The 18,298-nt window shown below is 41.2% G+C and overlaps 1 protein-coding gene across 5 annotated transcripts in view; it reads left to right on the top strand.

The window, feature by feature from the left end:
* The first annotated feature begins 2,435 nt into the window (after positions 1-2,435).
* Positions 2,436-18,298, top strand: part of LOC124070731 (glutamate receptor 3-like) — a 63,276-nt gene continuing 47,413 nt past the window's right edge. For all 5 annotated transcript variants that reach the window (XR_006845235.1, XM_046410907.1, XM_046410906.1 and 2 more), the window contains exons 1-3: positions 2,436-2,822; positions 3,227-3,385; positions 14,470-14,709. Coding sequence is in view for 4 of the 5 variants with exons in the window: in XM_046410907.1 (XP_046266863.1) it covers positions 2,735-2,822; positions 3,227-3,385; positions 14,470-14,709 (487 nt within the window). In the remaining variant the exon portion in view is untranslated. The remainder of the gene's footprint in view (positions 2,823-3,226; positions 3,386-14,469; positions 14,710-18,298) is intronic.

The following is an 18,298-nucleotide window of genomic DNA, read 5'->3' as shown; positions in this document are numbered from 1 at the left end:
ATGTTAGCCTCTTGGAGAAACGTCAAATTGACCCCATGCTATTAATTGCACCCACCATATGGTGCACGCTTCATAAAATGCCATTTTTACTTAAACTCCTCGAGAAATTGTGGAGAGACCTGCTGACATTTACACTCAATTTAATCTCGCTAAAGAGGCTGTGTATAAAACAGAGAGTGAGAGACTCCCTGAGCAGATCTCATTTGCAACGGTGGAAAGTGGGAAGCCTGCCCAAGGTGTGCTGAAGAGGCGGTGCAATGGTAACCTGAATGCTGTCCTCGAGACATCTAATGCTTATTGAAATTCTGTCAGATATTTGCCCCTCACTGAGGGAAACTGTGTTATCCTGCAAAGTCACTGTCTTCTGTTGAAACCAGAGAATCAGTGTGCAGCTGTAGACGCTGCAAAGTCACACTGGCATAAAATGTACCATCAAACCCACTCACAGGCTGAAAGGAAAGTACAATAAAAATGGCAAACACGTCATCTTCATTCTTAACACGTTAAGTGATCATTTTACTGCAGCAAAGCTTCTCTTCATGAGACTTGACACAGAAGCTTATCCCTGCTGAGATATGTCCTCATGTCAGGCCATAACGCGTTTTTATACCTGACTGTCTCAAAATCACTTTGGGGGCGGTGGGGGGAGAGAGATCCTGACCCCCTTTGTGTCCTTGTATTTACTTGTTTTGCAAAGTGGACTGAAACTAACTCGATCATATTTCAAGTGGCAGGGAACTGAAATGCCGTACTAAGAGTGGTGTATGTCTTCGAAAAAGGTCCATACCATACAATCGAGACATTATTTTCATTCATGAAATTGAACTTAATTATAGCGCAGTTGTTCTCCTCGCTGTGTCCTGTGAAAGATTAGAGTCTTTTGCTAAGCGTTAAATCACACCCAGATCAATAATCGCAAACTCCGTAGCCTGTTCTGCTGTGCTGGTTTTTGCAGCAGTCAGTCTAAATAGGAAGCTGTGATGACTCGAGCACACACATACTGCATACATATAAAAATGCACACATGCACCCCTGTGCCAGCAAATCACACTCTGTGAGTATAATTGATATTGTATTGCTCTGTTAATCTAATGGAATGTAAGAGTCGTCCACAGTGAGTAAGCAATACTGGAGTGAGTAAAGCGATTTAAGTTGAAGGCCTTAAACTAGATAAATGATTAAAGGGAATGAACTTCCTGTGGGAGAGTGGTGGTCCATAAAAATCCAGTTCAATAACTGTATTTCAGTAGATTTAAATCACATTCATGTACAGTACAGCAATACAGAGTCCAGAATCTGCTTTAAATTATACACCACAGTATTTTTAAAAAGCACAACAAAAGACCGAAAATCACCTGTAAATTTACTCCGGCAGTGTTATTTGGGAAAACCCTGGATGCCGCATTTAGCCGCACAGACTGCGGTCATTACACATTATTGATTTAAGACAGAAGTAAACAGAGCTGCAGTATTCTAAATGAGAAGCACGGAAGGACCATTTTAAACCACAAACAGATGAATTTCCCCTTTCTTCCCGAGACTCTCTGCTGTCTGTGTGAAATACAGGCACACATCTAACTGTGCCTGAATATAAAGAGTGACAGTCACACACTCTGCACTTTGACACAGAAACTCACCTTTGTTCTATGTATCAGTGAGATACGTTCAGTTGCACAGGATTAATATGCTGAAATTGTCTTTTCACCAATATATGCCTTAATAGTGAATTAAATATATTTGATTATTTGGGACATTCACAGCAGCTAAAAAAGAGTTGATTCCACCATTGTTGCTTTTCCTACTGAAGACAGACCACAAGAGTATGATGATCTTATTAGGTTGCTGCTCCTGGACTCATCAGCCACTCATGTCGCCATCAAAAATTAAAATGCAATGACTTATTGCAAGCAAGTCAATTAGGATACTAATATTTAGTGCTCCTCAGGCCACTTGGCAACCAGTGATTAAACAGTGATAAATCAGTGCTTTAGCTGCCACAGCTACAGTCTCTGCACTCAAACACCTGCAGGGGACAGCCTAAGATTATGCTGCTGGTGTGCAGGACTACGGCTGCACGAGTGCTGCTACACATCTGAACACAACAGGGAGGGAGACGAGATGTATTTGAGTAGTTGTGTTTGATAGATAGACAGATAGACTAATGCATGCTTAGATGGCCACCACTATAAATACTTATATGTGCTCACACATACTACACCATCGGTCCATACTGGATGCTGGTGTGTGTTGCTCTGCCTTTGCACCACACACACACACATACACACACCAAACCCACCGCCTCGCACACCAACTCTGCAGTGACGTGAGGAGGAAGACGGGAGGCTGCTCTTATTATAATTCAGCGTCAGACCAAGTTTGATAAACGCCTCCCTCTCCCTCCCTCCCTCCTCTCTCTCCTCTCTTTCTCTCTCTGGCCCATTTCAATGGTCCTTATCCACAGTAAGGAGATCCGCTTTTCTTCTCCTCCTCCTCCTCCTCCACCACCACCATCTTTGAGATAAAACAGTGGCTTTAGGTTTCCAGCAGCAGCAGCAGCAGCAGAGGGCTGGCGCTGCAGTTGCGCTGGCACGCATTCAACGTGGGTGCACACAGAGAGTGAGAGAGACCCGCCGCATCTTGTGGATTTCTTTGCGTACAAGCCCGTGTACATGGTTCTCCCTGCTCTCCCTCTGTCACATCCAGACCAGGAGTTGCTTTCACTTCTCGGAGAAAAATGTGGCATCGCACAATAGCGACAGTGCTTGTTTTGTTGAATTTTCTTGGGGACTCGCTGGCAGGGTTTCCAAATCAGATCAACATTGGTAAGTTCAATGGGATGCTCTGACTACATATACGTTTCTTTGTTCGCGCTGCACGTCTCTGCAAGTCACACTGCTTTGGTTGTTTGTATAATTCATCACCAAGTTCACTTCTCCCAAAACCAAGAGACTGTGGGATCCTGTGCGTCCTTCGAAGGAGGTTTGGTGAAAATAAGAGTTGATCCAAATTGTCAAAATGAGACTCTCAGTATCTGCAGTAAATTGTTAAGTAACACATGTTTTAACTGTATCAAATTATGAAATTATCTGATCCGGTCACCTGCGCAATAAGCGTAATTGTTCGGCGCTACTCTGTAAATAAGTCATATCCTGAGCACGGGATTAAAATTCTTCATGTGGACGGACTGATCAGAGGGCTGGTGTATGTGACATTTTCTGTCCTGTAGGTGGGCTGTTCATGCGCTCCACAGTGCAGGAGCACAGCGCCTTCAGGTTTGCTGTCCAGCTGTACAACACCAACCAGAATGTGACCGAGAAGCCCTTCCACCTCAATTATAACGTTGACAACCTGGAGTCCTCCAACAGTTTCTCTGTCACACACGCCTGTGAGTAGTAGTTACACACACACACACACACACACACACACACACACACACACACTTGTTGACAGGCTAATCCAAAAAAAAAAAAAAAATTACACAGATGTTTATGAGCTGAAATTGGTGTTTGAATAAAATGGATCATTGCTTTAAAACACACTCACACAGAGACACCTGCCAAGAGTCTGGCCATATACTGAAACTCCTCAGTCATGCAATCCAAAATTCACCAGCTGGATGATGAAGCATGATGGCCTGTAATTGGCCAAACACAGTGATTTTGTAAACCGAGTAATTCAGTAATTCCAGAGAAGCTGATCTGTAGCACTCAGATGACTGCAGACAGTGGGGAAAATAAAACACTGCTACTCTGGTTGTTATGGTATCCAGCAGAAGATAAAGGCTTTAAGTGATGGCTGCAAGAGTCTTGTGGTGGCTACTGGTTAGGTTGGATGCAGATAGTTGCATTTGAGCCCATCTTTTTCCTTTTTCCTTTCTCATCTCTCTGCTGTTAAATGAGAACAAATACGTGATCTTCACTTGCACCTTCATAACTTGGCTTGTAGTGAATACTTAAAAGTAAAATTGCCTTCCTAATTGTCATTTGTCACCACTACTAAAATCTAATGCAGATCAGTAGCCATCTGTAGGCTGTTATCAGTTCCCCTTGATAATGAGTTCTAATATCAGGTTATACCAGCAGCACTGGGGCATATATTCTGCTGACTACACTTTTGATGGATAAATAGCAGATAGTGTGTCAACTGTAACATGCTGTAATCCCTGTAGTCATTTCTACAAACATGATGGATTTGATAGGAAGGGCTGTGGAGTGTGAGATGGCTTCATAATTGGTCTACCAGTCACTCCTCTGCCATGTAGGGCACCAAGTTCTGTCTGGAGAATTAATTTGTTATCCTTCTTCCCACTGACTGCACTTCACACTTCACGCTTAAGGATCAGCAACAGCTCTCCAAACTCTGTCAGATGCCGTACAGTGTGGCTGTGTAACCTAATGAAGTGAGAAAAAGGGCTGGGGAAAAAAAAGGAAGACAAATCGTACCATGTGCATCTTGGGCCTGGCTATAACGAAAATGCAAAGCGCTGTTGAGATAATGTTGTGATGATGAGTCGTTGGTGTGTGCGGCAGGGAAGCAGCAGATGCAGGTTTGCACAAAGTCACACTCTCACACCCTGACGCTGCACAGGTCGACCGCAACCTTGCACTGTCGTCTGCTGAGTGATTACACTGGAGGGGCTGTGGGGTTAGCTCAAGGGTACTTCAGCAGTTGTCACTGAGGAAGAGATGAATATTACATGCTTGGCTGGTCCAGATCAGGGCTGAAACACAAAGTCTCCTATTCAGGCCGTTATGTGTAAAATTACTCATCCAGCATAAACATTTCTTGTGACAGTGTCAGTGAGCTGTTTTTACTCCAGTGTCATCTTTAACCCACGAGCTGTCTTTTGGCCACACTCAAATAACACAAATAATTTCATTTTATTGGTTTATTGATACATTTTGAGCTATGTGCACTTATTCGGCAGGGATAATGCTTTTCTTGTCAAATACATAGAAAACAGAGGCCTGTTGCATTAGATTTATGGTTTCATAAGATACAGACCATAGCCAGGATTCACTTTGTGATTTTTCTTCCTAAAAGATAAGAAAAATTACACAAAAAAGAAGATAATCAGGAGGATTAATTTATAAGAGATAACACAACACGAGCTAAGCTAGATACTTCCTGCTTGAAAACGACCAGTGAGCAGCTCATTATGCAGAGCAGCCAGGCCAGCTTGTGACTAAGTCACTGCTTGAAAATGCACCAAACTCCACGATTCTTATTTTTAGTAGTCTGGATTGCATAATGCCCTGCTTGCCTGGCAGGTGTTGATGTAGCGAATGTGATGATTATGATTACATTATGACACATTTCTATTCTAGTTAGTCATTGCTGTGCTTTCCCACAGCTCACATTGTTAATTTTGATCAAATTAGCAAGTGTTAAGATGAGTGAGATTTTAAATCTGCTTATTTCTTGCAATCTTCCCATTTTGTATAAAATTAATGAATGAATAAATTGGCTCCATAAATGAGTAGAATTAGGTTTTGCTCAGAGTTGCAATGGGATAAAGGAGGACAACTCTGCTGTCCCCCAGCTTGGTCAGTATATAATGATTGTTACAAATCCCTGATGGCAAATGGCTGTGTTATTGGCAGTGTGGATCAATAGGTGGACGGCTATAGTCCAGTGGTAGTGTGTGTGTGTGTGGCTCCGGTTTGTTGTCCAGTATGGAAAAATCAATTCTCACCAAGCTTTCATTTTCTCTATTTCAGTCCCTCTTTGCTAATATATGGCTCTTCTCCAATTTCCCCTGGCCAGAGACCCTGAATCTTTAGTTTGAGGCTTGTTTTGCAGCTATGCAAGTTGAGAAACAAACAAACAAACCTGTAAACAGCCAGTGACACATCACAACAAACAATTTCCAGTCATTGCAGCTTCATTGAATTGATTCTGACAAAGAGATCCTCGCTCTGCTGTCGTGTTTATTATCTCACCACTTTGTGACTGGGTGGAGTGAAGCTGCAGGATGTATTGATGTGACACCTTGCCCCAGGCCAGGACGGATTGTGTGCTTAAATGTAGAAATAGGAAGGTCATATGTATTAAGACTGAGGTCAGGGCAGGAAGAGATGGAGGATACAGAGAGCTGCTGGCCCGGCTGGACACTCAGGGGGGAGTTAAACCAAATGCATGTTGGATTATAGTTTTTGGATATGGTGACAGGGCACACAGCTGGAGCAGATCACTTCACATCTTTTTCTCCAAAGCATTTACTTAGTGTGCAACTGTCTAGTATTACACTAATTCACACTGTAAAATTCTTGAAAATGATTGTAAGTGATTTGCAAACACATATTTAGCTACAGTGCGTGTTTTCAATCTGTTGTGCCACTATGGCATGGCAACAAAAACAAACAAACCCTGAATAGCCACATCATTCATTTTTAAAGACGTTCCTCTTTCACCTCTCTTGTGTAAAGAGGCATCAGGATGGATGTGCTCAGGTCAGAGAACCTCCATGTGATCAGTTTGATTTAATCAAATGTCAACGTGACAGTGTGCTTGTTATTAGAGTGTTATTATAGCTACCTATCCGCGCTCTGCTATGACTCAACCAGTGTGATGCTGCTCAGACAGAGGCTAATGTTAGAGCACTTCAGTGTGTAGGCAATGGACAGTCCTACTAATGCAGCACAGAGCAGTTTATGTAGCCAGATCTCCTCCTCCTCCTCCTCCTCCTCTGCTTCTTCCTCTTCTACTTCTTTTGCATTATTAAGACTGTGGTGACTACACTGACTCATAAGCTCTGTCCAAGTAAGGGCATCTCAGTTTTTGCAATGCTTATATGCAAATGTAGCATGTGAAAAATTATGCGCACACCATTGATGGCTAGAGCTAAAATCCCATAATATTTTTGCCCTGTCACCTGCAGAGACACAGTGCAGGCAGTGGAGCAGCGGCACTCATCCGCACATTCAAAAATGTAGTTTAAACAACTTCGAGGTAAAATGTGTTTTAGTGAAGCAGAAAAAATGGAGGGCAGGAAAGGGAAAGGATCAACCTCACCTGATGTGAAAGCCACAGTATTCATATTGTTCCCAGTTGGTTTTCTGGCTTCTGTTCTTTAATGGTGTGGTACACTTTATTCAAAGGAATACGTTGAAATTCAGGGAAACAAACATTTTTTTTAATAGTGTTTGCATGATTTACACAAAAACCAGAATGTAAAAACAACATTGCTGTGGTATTATCGGGGAATTGTGTCCCGGACTAATTTTTTTTTGGCTGGGCGCAATAACCTCCTTGTGTTTTATCATTTCTGTGAGGTTGCTAGGCAACCAGCGAACACTTAAGGTGCTGGTAGGTGGATTTTGTTGCCTTCAGACTGTGTTAGCTGTTTCCACGTGTTTCCAGTTTTTATTGCTAAGCTAAGCGAACAGGCTGCTGGCTGGATGTTCTTATTTAGCCAACAGGCATTGATCTTTACATTGTGACTAGTTGGATCATTAGAGCTGTTGACCTGTTATGAATATTGTAATATCTAATGGTAAATGTTAATTTGGCAATGCTCTGCATCATGTTTGCTGTAGTTACAGTAGCAAAAACAAACATGTTGGAGTGTAACCAAACAATATGTATCAACCTTGGCTCCATCATAACTCTGAGAACTCATTCAAACCAACAAGTCATGAAAGATGCATGAGTACCACTGACAAGGTTGTCAAACTGTTCGGCCTGAGGGAGTGCATTTTGCATGATAGTTTCTGTCTTAATCCACACTGTTTGACCAGAGTAATGAATGTGTTTCCACACAACATTTTTTTTTTTTACATGTCATCATCAGGCTCACTGAGGCTGACTGGTAACGAGAGGATCAAACAAGCCCACACTTCACTTTACACACCTAAATTCAATTGTGTTCAATTCAATTCAATACTTGATCAGCACAAAAAACACATTCACCACCTTTGCTCAGATACATGGACAGTCATGTATGTGTGTGTTTAATTTGAAAGCTTTAAATGGATCCTCTTGATTTGGGAGCCCTTGAACAGGAAGAGACACTTACCCAAAAGCATGTCCTTTTATCATGATGCACTGATAAAAATATCTGCGTTACTGCTGCCGCAGCCAGAGTCCTGTCAGTTTGGATGACCTGCCTCAAGTTGACAAGTACTCATCCTCAGATTTGTCATGGTGTTCTCACTGGGAAGCATGATCAAAACATCAAAGCTTTCAGAATATCTTTGTATTCATTTTATCTAACTAAATAGTCATTGCGGTTGCAGGCAGTGCAACTTTTAGAACCAATATTTTCACCGACATGAATGCCTGTTTTGACCCTCAGTTAAAAGAGCTTTTAGGGTCTATCTAGCAGCAGATCATCATGCAGTGTAAATGTGTTTACTATCTTTGAACAAGGGAGGACTAACTGCAAAATGTATTCGGTCACACCGTCTCACAGCTATTGTAGGAAAGAATCTTATTTCTTGTTTCTCTCGAACTGAGTCGGTCAACCCTGACAGGTTGTAATGCTATAAAATGGCGGAATAGCGCTGAATAGGTTCAGGGGCAAGCCACTGGGGATGTGCAGTTAGTCTTTCATCCTGTGCATCAGAATGTGCTTACATGTCAGCACTGTAACGGCGCGACCAAGATCACTACTGACAAGCTACAGTGATGCTGCAGCAGTTTGTTGCGGTCTTGCACAACGTCCTTCAGTGAGGCTGGCTCTGAAAAGCTCTGCTCTTATTCACTAAACGTTACCTGAGATTATCCAAGTAAGCTGCAAACTACACAGAAGAGTGCGTAAGAAAGGCGAAGATGCCATTGGGGCAGTGAATAATTTAAAGGAGCTGCTTTCGTAGATTTGGGAAAGTTGTATGAGTTGTTGAATGTGAAACAGTCACTTTATAAGATCACCTGAAGTGCTTCAGCATTTGGGTGTTAAACATTTTCTTGACAAAAGAAACAATTCAAACCTCATTAGCTTATTATTCATATTTGATACTTCCCTGTCATTTATATTCAGTGTATTTTCCATCCATGTTATTTTACAATACAGCCAGAACTGCTGAACAGAGATGATGAATTGTGAAACATTGAGTCTTGTTTTATAATGAATCCCTAAAATTATTAATGGTATGGACTAAAATAAAGAAGTTTGATATTGCACTGAGATAATTGGAATACTCTTACACACAAAGTCAACCAGCCTTCCACTTTACAACATGTCTTGATGTATATTTGATGTGAATCCATTTTCCAGTGTCTTCTGCAGCATTACAGCCTTTGTAAATAGAGTGCACTGTATTCCTTCGTCTCTTGTAACAGTGGTCCTTGGATGATGTTTTTGCAGTATATGCAAAGCATGTGTAGGTGGAGTGTTAGCACTGCTTATACTGTGCTGCAGTGGAAAGATTCAAGTGCATTCTTCTATACAAGACTCCAATAGCCACAGGCCCCGTCTCTGTATCGCTGCTGTAGATTTCCTTCTGTCATGTTGTTTTAGCATGTGGGCTGAATCCAGTTGTATTCCTCAGATTAGGGCTAATCCAACCAGTGTTGCCCCGCTTTTTGCGTGTAATAAGTATCTGCTCGGGGTAGTCCACTGGAAGAAAATGTGTGCTTTAGCAAAGCTGTAATCTATAGAGAAGAGGGAATCCCAGCCAACATGTAACCACACTGCCTGAGGAGAAACACCTACTCAGGCTTTAGTCCCTATATGCCCTCTGATTTCTCTGTGGTTGGTCAACTGAGACAAATTGCACAACAATGCAGACTGTAATGTGGATACGAATATGAAACACTTAAATGTCATAACACACAGATCATTTCAACCCTGTGCACTTCGCCTTCGGTTAGATTTTTTTTTTTTTAATCCAAACAAACATTTACTGTGATTTTACTCTATGGTGAAATTGAACTCGCAGGTTCAGTAGAATGAGTGCAACATATTAAACTTAAGCCAAATGAGATGCTGTGAAGAGATACTATTCAAAAGCTCCTGTTCAGTTTCAGAAACATACATGATGTCTTTGGTATTTTTTTTATTATCTTTGTTAGTGTGTGGATCTATGAATGGCAATGTCTGCCTGTCGGTCAGTTCACCACCACTTTTGGTCCAGACTGACACGTCTCAACGTCTATGAATTGTCCTGAAATACAGTACAGACATTCATGGTCCCCAGAGAATGCATCCTAATGAGATGTGTGATCTGCTAATGTTTCCACTAGCGTGATCTGCTGGGTTACATTTGTTGGTTTGATTGAAATATCTCAACACAGAGGATGGATTACTATGAAATTTGGTTGCAAAACTCGTGACATTCCCGTCAGGCTTAGCTGTACTTTGTGTTTAGTGCTAATTAACAAATGACACTGACACACTAATCTAAAATGACTTAGCTTGAAACACTGCTGTGTCGACTCCACTGAACGGCTAGCAGGGCTGTCTAAAGTTTAACCTAAAAAAGATTTTGCATTGCATGTCTGAAGTGCTGTGTGCTTAATTAATTTCTCTCATAAGGCCAATGTAAATGGGTGTAATAAATACCTAAATATAAATTTTGGATAACTGCCTTGCAATAAGTATGAAAAGTGTTGATCTGGCCTTAGGTTAGGGTTGCTTTTATTGTATCAAATTAAATACCCCTATTCATATTTTTATTTCATGTTTATGTAACAACAATCTGTAGCAATCTGTAAATATCCACTTCACAATCAATTTCATTTTAAGTACAACAAAACATGTTCAAGTGTAGACTGTGGATTATGCATGCGTGTCAGTGAAGTTTCCATTTTTTTATTTTGACAATTGTGATGCATTTTCAAACATGGTAATGAAACAGGAAAACAGGATTAATGATATTTGCTATTAGATTTTTTCCTACATCATAACCTTCATGTTCTAACGTGCCTAAAACATGCCTGAAGGAGTCAAATGTCCAAATAAAATGGAACAAGTTTTGAATTGAACTTTTGAATTGTTCTTATAGGTCCAGCACTGTAATGGATTCATGTTAAAGTTACAGGAGGATTTTAAAGATTGAAATCGAATCAACCAACAGTTTGGGTAGACTTAATGACCAGTTGAGCTCCTCCATGGCTCTGTAAAAACTGAATTGTTGAGGGTGAAAATTGTCTCTTTGAACTTTGTGAACTCTGGTGATGACATGTCTACAGCTGTGATAATGCTTGGACATAACTGCGATCCAGTGGATTGTGTCCTCGCTCAGTTGTCAGACGCAGACACACAACATCCTTGTACATCCTGTCCAGCTGACGCACCGAACAGTTGCTGTCACAATGCAAAGGTGCAAAGGAAATATGTTACCTGGAATAACAAGGGAGGGATGTTGGCTGTGTGTTCTGACTGTGCAAATCATCATTCAGAAGATGCCAGGCCATTTCTACGAGGAAACACTGACTGTGCTGGATGTCTGTCTGTCAGTCAGCACATTTACAAGATTTGCTGGCATCCTTGGTGATCTCGTTTAAAACACAAGTGCAAAGAAATCTTGATTACTTTTGTGCAGTGTCCTCTGCTGTCTTCTCTTACTGAACACGTGACCCCCGGGGACAGGACACGTATTCCCGTGTGGCTGAGACCAACACAGCCTCCCTCCCCTTCAGGAAAACAAACTGAAGTGCTGCTGCTCTCTTCCCCTCTAGTCTCGCTGCAGGCACTTCTCTCAGGCAGCAATGGAAAAATAAGTTCCCACCAGGCAGCCCATGCATAAACAAGCTATTTGTAATCATCACAAAAAGTAAAGCCATCGTCCTCACTTTGTCCAAGTCCGTGATCCAATTCCCTTAAACCTCAAGGCTCTCACCAGTGACACAGTCCAAGAATGTTTGGACCTCCTCATTTCAGCTTGAGTCCCCCTCATTCTCACTTTCTTATATGCGTGAAGTTCAGTTTTTTTCACTGCATACCCTGTTCCCTTTATAAGCGAGTACAGCAGCCTCCATTCTAGTCCCCTTCAGCAATAGTGCTTTAAGAATTCACTTTGTAGGCTCGGCTCTGCTGTGCACATACACTACAGGTTCATCCCTACATCAGCCAGATTTATGAAAGACTCAAAAAAGATTCCCCAGCTGTCTGCAGGAGAGACTCTCAAAGCTGCAAAGCCCTGAGTTTCTGGAAGATGTTAGACAGTGTTGATGCCACTGGTGCACCTGCATCTACCTGTTAAATCTGATGAGCCGACGAGAGCTGAGGAGAAGCAGAGTGAAGGGTGAGGGAGGAAAATGAGAAAGCAACAGAAATGACGCTAATAAAAGGCAGATGTGGGCGTTAGGTGATGGAGGAAATAAGATGGCAATGGACAGAAGGCGAGGAGAGGTGGATTTTTCCAGTCGATAATGATCATGCATATAAAACCAGTGTTGGTATTCTGAAAAGAAATGCAGGGAGGCCACAGTGCAAAAGAGAAGAAGAAAAAAAACCCTCCAAAAAATAGCTCCACTTCCCCTTTGAAATAAAGTTAATGATGTGTATTTTCATTGCTGACCATGATCAGGGGATTTTACTGTAGTTTACTGGTTTATGAGCTCCAAATATGTGATTTGATTAGTCCTTGAGGAGAACAGGCTGCCTATTTAACCTTGACAAACAAAAGACTATTGCTGCCATTTTGAGAATAGAATTGGATGATACTGAATGAGCTGAGAAGTGTTAATTTAATGGCTGCCCTCTATTCTTCTTGGCTGAGATGAGCAGAATATTGTGTGTTGCAGATGAAATTTATGTATCTGTAATTGGAGGAGTATCCGTATTGTGTTGAAAAAAACATTAAAAAAAACAAATACATGCAACACATAGTCTTCAGAATTCCAATTATAACAACCTGTCATGTTTGTCCTTTGTAATGTATGATGATGATGGTAATGCATGTATGTTTCTTCCTCTCTCTCTCTCTCTCTTTCATCCTCTCTGTCTACCTCTTCTTCCCCCCCTCCACCCAGCCGACTATCAGCAGGATAGTTCTCCCTGGCGAGTCGGGTCCTGCTCAAGGTTTCTTCCTGTTAAAAGGGAGTTTTTCCTTGCCACTGTCTGCTTGCTCGGGGGTTCAGCCTCTGGGTCTCTGTAAAGCATCTAGAGACTATTTTCATTGTATAAGGTGCTATATAAATAAATTGAATTGAATTGAACTGAATTGAATGATGTTATCTGCTGAAGGAGCGATTGTGAAGCCTGCTGAATCCAAGGTGAACAGAAGATCATCTGTTTTTCTGTTCATGAAGGGGGAGATTTATATAAGTGTTTAAAAAATGTTTAAACATTGTCCTTCAGATTTCAAACATTGGTGAAACAGCCGCTAAAAGATGTTTCTCCTTGATTACAGCATCATCCTCTACCAGTAATACCAAACAGAGGCAGCTTTTATTTCTGTGGATGTTTAGTATTTCAAACAGCCATCACCCTGGCCTTTCAATACACATCAGATTGTGTTCTGAACTAATTTGAAGGCTGAGACAAGGGATGGAGCAATAATAAAATGACTGAGGGAAAGATGACTGAACCAAGCTATTAAGGATGCGAGGATGACTGAGTGGTTGTCCTAATGGAAAGCTGAACAGAGGAAGCTTTTGAGAAACATTGCAGCACTGAACTCCAACTTAACACATGGAGAAATCACACAACTGTGAAATTATTTTTACTGCGTTTCAGGCATAAAAGTGTGTGTGTGTTTTATTTTTCCAATTTTATCCAAAGTTCCTCCTTGCAAGTGCAGTTCTTTCACGTAGCATGTCACAGGTTGGGTTTTCCTCGGAGTGGCAGGATTTCAACCCACCGATTGTTAAAAAAGACATTAAATCAACTCAGTTATATGGTAATAATTAAACATTTATTAGAGGTGAGCAATGTTGGCATCTGTAATGTGCAGAGAAATATCAGAACATTAAGACAAGAGTCTTATGCTTGATTCAGTCCTGCTTGGTGTTATTAAAACCATGCATTATGTACAAATAAAATAGTTAACACTTTGTAAGACCAAGGGTCTGATGCACTGAGTATTTATGGCTGGAACTCATTTCCATGAGCCCACAGATGGCAGCAGATAGGGCTTGTTATAAATCTTTTATACTGCAGTCCAGCCCGGCACTTGTACATTTGCATGCTCATGTTTCAGAGTATTTGTCCATTAAGCTGAGCTGTGGCCAGTGGACTGATTTCCCCATTATTTCTAGTTGATTACCCAAGCAGTTGCATTTAGACCAAGGAGAAGTGAAGGGCACTGGGCAGCAGAGCAGGGCTATAGGGAGCTTACATCCCACATGGCACCCATTTATTCACATTGCCCCTCTTCACTCGGAGGATTCATTCCATCATGGATGCGCTCACATCTCAACTATACTTTGAAGTTTTTATTGCTTCGTTGGGCCGTTACTGGACTCAGCAATTTTGATTTTCGATATGTCAGGAAATTTGAAAATTAATATTGTTTGAAAGGCCAGCAACAGCTGATCATAAATGACTCTGTGCTCATTGCTGCTCTCTGTCTTTGTCACCAGTCTGCTCCCAGTTCTCCCGAGGAGTTTATGCCATCTTCGGCTTCTACGACAGGAAGTCCATGAACACGCTGACCTCCTTCTGCGGGGCTCTGCACACCTCCTTCATTACCCCCAGCTTCCCCATCGACGCTGACGTGCAGTTTGTCATCCAGATGAGGCCCAGTTTGCGTGGAGCTGTTCTCAGTCTGCTGGCCCATTACAAGTGGGAGAAGTTTGTCTACCTTTATGACACTGACAGAGGTAAGAGCAGCCCTCTGACTAAGTAAAACACACTCACTCACTCACACACACACGCACAGCAGAAACTTTCAGTAGGAGACAGATTAGAGTAGTGTAGAACATCTGATTGCTAGAGAAAGTGGAAGAAGTAATTGCAATGCCAAGCCCTGCTCAGGCAGACGTGTTATTATACAGTGTATATGATCCTTTATCCCCAATCCTCTTTCTAAGTGGTCTGATACATTTTAATCTATGCCACTAATGATCTTAAATTGCTTCACTATGCGGCTGAATGTGGCTCATACAGGCAGTCAATAGATCCTGGCTTCCGAGGAATGAGTCATTCACAGGTGCTGCTGATCTGCTGCTGTAGTGCGACTTCAGCCGCCTGAGCCTGTAATCCTCAGCACTCTCTGATTATCATTTAGTTCTAATTGGATTATATGAAGTCAGAAACACAACATACTGTAGCTTCTGCATGTGCTTCACGGCCTCCCGCTTCCCTCATGTAGGCCAGCTATTTACAGAGTTGGGTCTTTGTCGTCCTCCGAGGGTCAGCATCTGGAGAGGCTGCACTGAGAAAGAACACAACAATCTGCCAGGGTAGATTGGAGCACAGGCTGGCCACCAAAGATATAGTGTATAATGTGAATCCATTTGTTCTTTCAAGTCACATTACTTATATTCAAAATGTGTTTGGTTGATGCTGAGATTTTCTGGGTGCAGTCTCTGCCTTTAAATGTGCCAAACTGTTCAGAACTGTGCATTCCAAGTATTTTTAAACTGACATAGAGCATTTCTAGGACAAGTGCACTCCTTTTTCACTTCCCCCGCTTCACTTTATATATCTCCAGTTCAGGTGGGTGTATAAGCTCACTCATGTAACTAATTCTCCCAGAGCCGTTTTAGACAATCTGCAACTTCTTCTTTTTTTTTAACCTTTTTTTTTTCAACAAATGTAAGCTTCCCAGGACAAAGATGTTTTTGAAACTCTTATAACAACCAAAAACAACAGCTACAGTCCCCTAACTGTGATGTACAGCCATGTTTGACCTCATTAAGGAGGCTCTCAGATTGGAGGGGACCTTGGCTTCATTGATCTTGCCGATGTGTCTCTCTGTTTTGGTGTCATGCTGCAGAAGCTGGTAAGTGGTCAGCTGGCATGGTTGAGAAAAAATGATTAAGGAGTTTATAGCCTCTCCATGGCCCAATCAACCTTCTCAGAAATACCTCCTGATGTGGCCCTGTGAGCTCTGCTTTACTTTGCTGTCCTCTTTCACCTGCTGTGTCAAGGCTGACGGACCACCATCTGCAATACTCTGCCCATTTCCACGGAGTGACACAGTGTAAACACTTTAGTTTAGGACTGAGTCCCACATGCTGCACAGCTTGTGTTTGCTGAGAGGCTAGTTAGCTGTCCTGTTTTGGCTGCCAGTCCAAGCTCCTCCTCATTGAGGCTTTGGAGCAATATAGCCAACACTCATCCAAATGTCACTTCAATCTTCATTATAGGAATGGGGTTCTATTTAGGTCTGGAGAGGGAATTGCATGGGGTTGTGCTCATGCGAGTCACTGTTTGTAGTTTGTGAGACAATATGACAGAAATATGCTGCCAAGGCATTTTACAATGACGTGTGTAATGGCTGTCCCTTAACAAGCCACTTGCCACATTTGAACAGAGGATTTTTTATCAGAACAAAGGCCTCTTACAGTTAGTTTGAAATTGAAAAAATCATTAAAATGAAGCAGCCCATCTCCTGCTGTACATCCTGGGGAAGTGGACTCTGTCATCCCTTTCATCACACACCATGAGAGAATTATTATTATTTTTTTTTATTGTAGCCCAAAGGCATAATTACCATAAAAACTATATCTGTATGATGGGATTTTGACTGTAATAGAAAATAAAATGCCCAGAGATACCTCTTTATGTACCCATGCATGAACTGCATATTTAATTTTCAATGTGTATTTTAAATTGGAAACGGTATCGACATCAAATAGGTGCAGCTTCACTTTCATGTTGGAAATGCCTTCCCCTGACAGCAGTATTGTACTGAGTTAAGCTTTTTTTTCACTGACATATTCTTCATGTTTGTCAAAGTGGAATTTGTTTCTGCTTTTCACAGGATGGGAGTCTGTTGCTGTTTCATGCAGCCCAATAATCATTAGAAGAATTGTTTGTATGGCAAACATAACTGATACAAAGGTGAAGAAGTCACACAGACCCAAACACAACAAAGAAAAACATGCCTTCACACACGTGGATCATTAAAGACATGTTTTTCTGCTGCAGTGCCACTTCCCCTATTTATACTGGATGTATGGGGCAATGAAATGTCCTCATTAAACTGGCTAATGGCTGCTGGCAGAAAAAGACCTCTTGAACCGAGGAACATCTGGGCATTACCAGCTGGCCGCTGAGAGCAGGAACACGCCAAGATGTTTCATATTTACATAAGTTACCACAAATTGCACTTAATCTTTATGTATTTCACAAGGGTCAGCACAGTATACCATTCATGCCAGTTACAAAGACTTTATACTCCAGCCATCCTTGTCAACATGATAGAATTTTGCAAAATAATCCCTGCAATTATTTTATCTTTCCACAGAATTAAACCAATATGTATACCAATATTAATATGATAGTGATTAACAAAAAACATTTTGCAAATCACACTATATGTTAACTCTAATTCCACAGCCGCGTGAAGTCTGAAAGGAACTACCAAAATCAAGTGTTGGACTCACTGTATACTGGCCTTAAGCTGCACATCAGAGAATGGACTTAAACTGTGCTGAGGTCAAAAAAAAATTCTGTCTTGAAATATAAACTCAAAAACATGCAAAAGTTTGTGGTCTCAATTGTTAAATGTACTCATTCTAAAGTGTCTTGGGACTATTTCATAAAGAAATACTGTAAAAAGTACAACATGTTGATACTTAGGGAAACTGTTACATACTTTACAGTTTACATCTCTGTTCTCTCCCTCCCCTCTGTGGTGACCTCTAGGTATCCTCACTAAGGCAGGAATGAAGGGTTATTCATCAATTAGCTCATGTTGTCCTTAACTCTAATACACATGATACATCAGTATGCAGAAGAATAATAATAAGAATAAGAATAAGAAAGAATAAGAAGAAATAACATTATTTTGCTATGTTTAGCATGGATGGTGGATGAATTATTCAGATCCTACAGTGTAAAACTACTCTATAGTAAGTAAAAGTATGAAACAGTTTTATAAATAAAATGCACTTAGACACATAAATGCAGAGCAGTGTTCACCAGCACTAAAATGCACCTTGCACAGCAGTTACGGTGTTGCAGCCTTTCTCAGCTTGGTACCATTAGCTTATGGTGGCTAATGTCAGCTAACTTTAGATGAATATGCTTTTTAGCATTTACTGTACAATTATCCTGCAGTCATTACCTGTGCCCATAGCGTTCAGCGATGTACTGTAGTCTGTGTTTAATCGCAAAAGCACATTATTGCATCATATTATGTGAGCTCATCATATGTTTTGTTTTCAGAATTTAAATTTGTAAGCTAACTAATGCTAGTATGCAAATAAGAGAGCTATATTTAAGCACAGTGATCTAATC

The sequence above is a fragment of the Scatophagus argus genome, chromosome 14 (genome assembly GCF_020382885.2).
Source record: "Scatophagus argus isolate fScaArg1 chromosome 14, fScaArg1.pri, whole genome shotgun sequence".
Taxonomy (NCBI): domain Eukaryota; kingdom Metazoa; phylum Chordata; class Actinopteri; family Scatophagidae; genus Scatophagus; species Scatophagus argus.
Note: the sequence above shows the minus strand (reverse complement) of the source record. Positions and strands in the feature narration are given on the sequence as shown.